General features: G+C 32.9%; 1 protein-coding gene across 1 annotated transcript; it reads left to right on the forward strand.

Annotated features, from left to right (window-relative positions):
- Positions 1 to 2811: 2811 nt before the first annotated feature.
- Positions 2812 to 7134, forward strand: LOC105227683 (YY1-associated factor 2). The gene is made up of 2 exons (XM_011207165.4): positions 2812 to 3355; positions 4699 to 7134. The coding sequence occupies exons 1-2, from the start codon at positions 3217 to 3219 to the stop codon at positions 5013 to 5015; spliced, it is 456 nt and encodes a 151-aa protein (XP_011205467.1). The 5' UTR covers positions 2812 to 3216; the 3' UTR covers positions 5016 to 7134.
- The last annotated feature ends 250 nt before the right edge of the window (positions 7135 to 7384 follow it).

Genomic DNA, 7384 nt, shown 5'->3' on the forward strand with positions numbered 1-7384 from the left:
GATTGCTTTAAGTATCACTTGACTGTCGCTAAGTATGATTATAAGTTCGTTGCTATAGTTGCATTGGAGGTTTATCTCAACGCAACGACTTATGGCAAAGACCTCTGTTGGAAATATGCTCCGAAAACTTCCCATAGACATCGAGAGTTTGGTGTGTGGTGCTGCGACTTCTGCCCCAATCCCTTCCGACGTTTTCGAGGTGTTGGGGTATCAGTAAACCCAGTAGCTCGAGAATGGAGTCCATTCCATCAGACTTACTGCTAAAGCTAACCTTGAACTTCTTGGTGATATTTACCCTTTTGATAATGCTGTCCCTTGGAAGAAGAAGAAGTGGTATTTCATCACTTAAGCCTTATGGGATAAGATTACCTTACCTCTGCCAAACCCTTCTGCTGTCATTTGAAGTAATGTGTATTTGGCTACCTAACCGATTATTGGATGAAGTAGTGTAAGTTCAAACATGACTTCAAGTGCTGCCGTCGGGCATATGCGCATGGCACCCGACACCCAGATACATACAAATCGTTGCAGTTTCAATAGTTGGAGCCCTACCAGAGTCTGCGATGCTATTACGAAAATAGGTCTGAGTAGTCACGAGGTCCATTATGTTGACTAATCGGTTCACAATTTCTTCTAAAATTAATATATGATTCATTTGAAACATTTTTATTAGAAAATTTTGCAGATACCTGGAGAAATTTAATTCTTGTATGTAAAACCAATGTTCGGCTGCGTGCAAATTTACCCCTTCCTCAACAATCAATTTGTTGAAGGAAACTTTAAGAATTAACACTCCTGGATACCGCTTTAGAAGATTTTCATAATCCAGTAGTAATCTCCTGTGTTGTAGCTGATGAAGAACTAGTGGATATAGATTTATTCGTGCGTCTTTCATTAGCTCAACTAGTTGGATATCGTGATATTTTTTCAGTTTTGTATATCTTCAATTTTCAATTTGCAAACTTTTTTTTATTTTCCGCACCCAATTGAGTGGCATAAAGTTCACTAGAACTAAACCAACTTCTTACCATAGTTTTGGAAATATCAAGGGTTAACTTCAACATTGGTAGTTACCTAAGCATAATTTCGTCCCATGACCTTTGCCAAAAATGTTCAAATATCTCCTTTCGCACATTTTTTTAATAAAGAGAACAATGCCGAGAAGAACTTTTTACACAATAATTTGATGTGCACGCAGCTTTTATTTCTCGTGATTTCCTTTCGCAAAAATTTCCTTTCGATAAACCGCCATATTTTTTACCTTACATTCGATTTTTTATATTTTCTTTTCTTTTGTTAATTTTTTTTACAACCTTTCCAATTTTAATTATAGTTTTTAAAAGCTTTAATTATGGAACACATTTTATTCTTTCACAAGACTTTTCGTTTTTTTTAATTGTATTATAATTTTCAGTATAAGAACTGGTGATTTACCAGCACCTTGAACATAACCAATAAAAATAAACACAAACAATAAATAGAGAACGTAGAATTAATAACGTTCTCTGCAATAAGTCAAGGCTAACTCTAAATAAAAAAAAAACAAATACTCTGTTCTTTTTACATGACTGATGATACGTTATTTTGTTTAACGAAATCATGCACTTGGTACGTTCTTTTGAATTTTTAACATAACTTGCTATGATCGCGGCAGCTTGTAATTTTTGACACATATGTATGTAATATGATATGGTGATTTGTAATCAATAAAAAACTCAATTACAAATTTTTGATGATAAACTTTTTTGGCATTTTAAGTGACTATTAAACGACAAATAATTTCCAAATTAAATCTAAGAATCTATTACATTAAGAAAATGGGAAAGTGCTGCCAAACTTTAACATATTTTTCGTGACATCTGTTGGGCAGTGACCGTTTCATTTCTTTATTTATAGTGTCATCGTGCGTTCACACAAATCAAGTTTCTCTGATTTTTCTTCCCACTACGTTATGCGACACATAAACCGTGTTGCACAGTACATTTTATTTATAAGGTCGTTTCTTGAATGGCAAATTCAATTACCCTGGATGTGGAAGAGCAATATATAGTATACCCGCTTTTAATATTTTCAAGGAAGAACTTAAGGCGGGGATTCGCTAAACGATCAAACTGTTTTGGGTAACCGCGATTAATATTTTCAAGGTAAAATTTGTACGGGAATTTTCTAATCTATTGGGGAGTATTAAGTACCCATATCTTTTTTACGCCAAAACTTTTTCTATTTCTTTCAAAATTCGTACAGTAATTACATTTATGTCTTTAAGTTCATTGATATTCGAGCTAAATCATTCGGGGTTAAAGAAGTAAATATGAATGCATCTTAACATTTTAGGTGAATATGTGTAAAAAGCGACTCCATTTTTTGAATTTAATCTATTCTCCGCGCTAAATGTTATTAAATACCTTTAAGATCGTTTTTTTTACTTATTAGCCATTTTCTATATATTTCTACTTCATGTATGGATATTATATTAAGAAAATTTAAAACAAAATTAAAATTTCCAGACATATCGTGCATATTCATTTGTAACCGACGCTTTTTCAAACACGAAATGAATTTCAAAATGAAAAGAAATTTTGAATTGCGTAGCAGCGAACTATTACAAACCAGAAGCAGAGAAGGTCTAATTTTAATTTAATTTTATCTATATTAGACGTTCTCTGCTTCTGGCAGATATTAGAAGTTCTCTGCCAGAAGACAAAGCGTGACACACCAGCACGAAAAACACGCCGTTTCGGGTACAAAGGAGTTCGTGTGTGAACCGGCATATAGGCGCTATATAAATGCAGCACTGCGCAAATGTCAGTATTTGACATTCTCGCAATCGGAAGATGCATATTTTCCACTTTTGTTCGCCACTTTTAGCGAATTTCTCAATTTATGTGTGTGTTAAGAGGAAAATCGAAACGAATTTTATGGCTGCTGTAAAATCTTCGTAGAGCTAGCACAGTAAAGTTATTTCATATTTAACAAGAATTCTACAAAAAGTGAACAATTGGAATATTACCTTTAACCTGGACGGAAAGCATATAATTGGAGAATTTGTTAGATTTGCATTTTCTAGTGAGCGTTGCTGAAGCCACATCTTGATAGTTGACATTAATTTGCAAAAGGAGGGGTAGTAGCATATTTGTTGAAGCGGTGGAGGAGCTGAAGCAGCACCAGCCGCGAAGGCAGGAACGACTTTTATATAAACGGCAGCGATCTAAGATTATGGATCACAAGAAATCTCCAGTAAGAAGACAGAAGCGACAATCCAAAGCGATCGAGGAGAATTTTTGGGACTGCAGCGTCTGTACGTACAGGAATACAGCTGAGGCATTTAAATGCCGTATGTGCGACGTGCGGAAAGGTGAGTGACCCCTTTACGAGTACGGACAATCATTATGGAAGTGTGTGTGCATCTCGATGTAAATATGTATGTATTCAATATATACCGCAAAAGTCAATTTATTTTCATCGAAACATGAATAATAATTTTAACTACATATGCATTTCCGCATTTTTGATTAAAGTTCTGTTAATATTCACAAAAGTATAAATATAAATGTGTGTAAAGTTTTGTGTACCTATTAAGCTCATGCAGCGGTGCTATGTGCGGTATGTTTACAGAAGTAATGAGAAGCTGTAAAATGAGGCTGAGGCCAATCGCTTCGTTGCAATGTAGGCCGCACACAGCCAACTCAAATGGGACAGTGGCAGGCGGTGGCTAGAAATACAAATAAGCGCTTTTTTTTTGTTTTTACTGTAGAAATGAGGTTATACATGTATATTTTCATACGTATGTATATACAAAGAGCAACTAGGTCGTTTGGATTGTTTCACACCGGGCGTTCGTTTTTTTGTTGGGTTGAGTATGCATTATCTACAATAACTATCAAATTGCTGCATTACTTCACAGAATTCGCTTGTGTTCTTTAGCTTTATTTTAGTTTTATCTATTTTCTGTTTCTGTATTCGGACCAGCTCAATGTTTTACAGTTGTTATCAATCAAATTATTTGCATATGTGAATATATTGATACCGTTTGCATATAAATATGTATGTATGCAGATACATACAACCACATTTCATGGCCAACAAATTAGCCTCATCATACCTGGCAAGTTTCAATATTTAAAGGGTATCCGAGGGGCAGAAGGTTTCGTGTTTTTATGCACTGTTTATCTTTGTAGAATGCGAAAGTGTGAAAAGCAAATTCGGCGATAGTTTAGCGTGTAAAGGAATCCAATCAAAAACAGTAATTTCAATAATCAACTATGACGGCCTTCTCAAAGCAGCTGAGGTTCTAGTTTTATCTATATCGCAATTTGTTTGTTTATGTTATTGTAGCTGTCGACATTAATTTTCTTGAGATATAATTTTTTGATTAATCTAAATTACAGATGTATGCATTTACATATATATGTTTGTATATGTATGTATGTATTTAAAAAAAATAAAACCTGGATAAGAAATAAGATCAGCTTATGAATAATTTATACCTCTATTTCTCTGAAAGTTAAATCAATAAATTTATTTTTTCCGAAAATCCATTTTTACTATTCTTAAATTCTTTATTTCCAACAAAATAAGTTTTGGTATAAGAAACAACCTTATTGTAGTACATACATACATAAGATTTCGAATCGTTTATTCAAATATTATTATTTCTCACATTTTTGAAACCCTAATAATATAAGAAAATTATTGCAGGAACTTCCACACGTAAGCCACGACTAAACTCAGCACTCGTCGCGCAACAAGCTGCCACCTTACCCGGCGCATCAGGCACCATGCCAAACGGTACGAAATCCGCCTCGGGCTCACGGCACGGTACTGGTCATGATAAAAACAAACATAAAAAGTACCCAGCCCGTTTGAAGAACGTCGATCGCTCGACGGCACAAACGCGCGAAGTCACTGTGAACTCGGTGACAGTGTTCATTACAGAATATAAACCCAAACCGGTGGGCAGCCGACGCGAGTCCAGTGAACAAAGCTTTAGCGAAAGCAATGACTCACGGAGTTAAATTTTGTACGCGATCACACCGAAACGGCAAACAATTAAATTCAAATAGTAAAGATAACATATAATTCAATAAGTTTATGAGGATTGACACAGTAATTGTAACTAGGACAAACACGGTTTTAGCTAATCAAGGATATATACATAAATATTTGTAGGATAGTATGTGGAGTTTTTTGTAAAAGCGATTTGCATATCGTTGCTGAGCACATTTAGCCACTATTGGCACGTGCCGGGAAGTCGGAGTACGGTTCTCTTTGTTGTAGCATTTTGTACGCCAACAAATTTCGTTTGATTATTTGCTAACGCAGCATATAAAACAATTGCTGTAGCACAGACTATGAGGGCTAACCTCTACTAAAATGCGCGTAATTCTGTGCAGCAACACTGCCTTCAGTTCTCAGACTAGAAGTTATAGCCAAGACATTTTTACACACTCAAATAGTAAAGTCCTTAAATAAATAAAGTTAAAAGCAAACAAACAAAAAAAACACAATGAGAAAATAGCGATTAAGTACAGCGACCAATACATGAATAAAAAACAAAAAAATAATAATAATAGTAAACCAACAACACAACCATAAGAAGTTTAAACTACTTATCAACTTCCAATTAACTGCACTATTGCACTTCTTACAGAAAATACAATTACTCGTTGTCTATATGTTTGCAATTCCAAGTGTATTACAATGTATATGTTATTGAGAATAAGCCACAAAGCTTTGTTACTACTGTTTTTTGTTTATATTTTAACTGTATTATTGTAAAGTTAGTGTTAGTTTTTAAATAATCGAAATTCTACAAGAAAAAAAACGAATATTCCACAAACGTATTTTAATTTGTTTAGTTTTTAGTTCACAAACCTGTGAAAAATCAATGTAAATTGCATGCATAAGTAAATGATATAACAATTATGTAACACTAAGTCGTTGGAGCACAGCTAATCTAAGCAGTTATCAGAGTCCTTGTGCATATTTGTGCGACTATTGTAAATAATATAAGCATATACTATATTTGTTTAATTATACTGTAATAATTAAGTTGTAATTAATGTTGAAATTTTAAAATCATCGACCATGTGCAAAAGCTGAGAAACTTGACTATTTGTTAAACGGATACATTGTGTTTCCAATGGAACAAATAATTTCAATTATTTATATTTAAAATAACATAAATGCCGTACGTTAACGTCAATGTGAAAAATTAAAAATTTTAGTTTATAGTTAATATTAGTTAATATAAAATCAAAATAAGTTTACAATAATTTATCCGAAATAAAATAGTTGTCATTTGAAACTGAAAACTTCGAAAATTAAAGGTCAAATATTAAAAAATATTGTAAATGTTCAAATTTCACAAAATTCAATTTTAATTGTTCAAAAGTACTTTTTTCAACTTCCGTTAGTTTAAATGATCTGTCAAAAATTTAACAATACTTAAAAATCTACAGCCAAATAATCAATTCGCTTACTGTGTTTTCACATACTTCAACAACAACAGTTTGGAAATGGCCAGCTGATTCTTTTTAACTCGTCTTCGGCACTTGCCATTTGCAAACATAAATATATATATACAACCCACCATACATACATGCACGTGCGTTCATTTAGAAGCACTCGAACAAAGCGTAATTAGCGAGCTAATTGAGAAATAGCGTAAATATTTTCGTTTACATAAAAAAGACTGATTATTCATATGTAATGCAAATGTGAATACTTAAGTTTTCCATTTAAGGCATTGTTATGTAAGCTATATGCGTCGAGCTCCTTAGCGGATTCTTATTTGTACGATCATAAAATTAAAAATTAAGTTTAAAATATTTGAAAATGTGCGATTTTATAAATTTTGTATTAAATCTTATTAGTATTATTTCGTCACAGTGATTGCAAAGCGAATACATGTTAAATATATTTTATTAGTACATGCATAATATATAATTAAAAAAAAATTGTAGCTATTTTTTTTTATTTAAACAATTATCCCTTTAAATAAGCCTTAAGTTGGTAGCGTTTAAGTTGACTATTTTCTTTTGTAGCCGATAATTTGTTTAACAAGCACTTGCTGTACGTGTAAGAGCATATGTATGCGCGCACGCGTAAATAAATTTGTTTTTTAGTTGAAAATTTTGTGTTGCCTAATATATGAGACGTCAGCAGTCGCAACTGTTGAGCTTAAAGTTACCACAAGCGGAGCGTAATTTGTTTATAACAACATTATGTAAGTTTCTAAATTGGTATTAAAGCCCCTAATTTTTCAATACGTTTACATACATACATATGTATATGCTATGTTTGTAAGTATGTAATAGCTTTTCTCGTTTTTTGTTTTTTGTTATTTTTGAGCTATAACATCGTTTTAAGAAATTTGTTCAAG

The sequence above is a fragment of the Bactrocera dorsalis genome, chromosome 3 (assembly GCF_023373825.1).
Source record: "Bactrocera dorsalis isolate Fly_Bdor chromosome 3, ASM2337382v1, whole genome shotgun sequence".
NCBI lineage: Eukaryota > Metazoa > Arthropoda > Insecta > Diptera > Tephritidae > Bactrocera > Bactrocera dorsalis.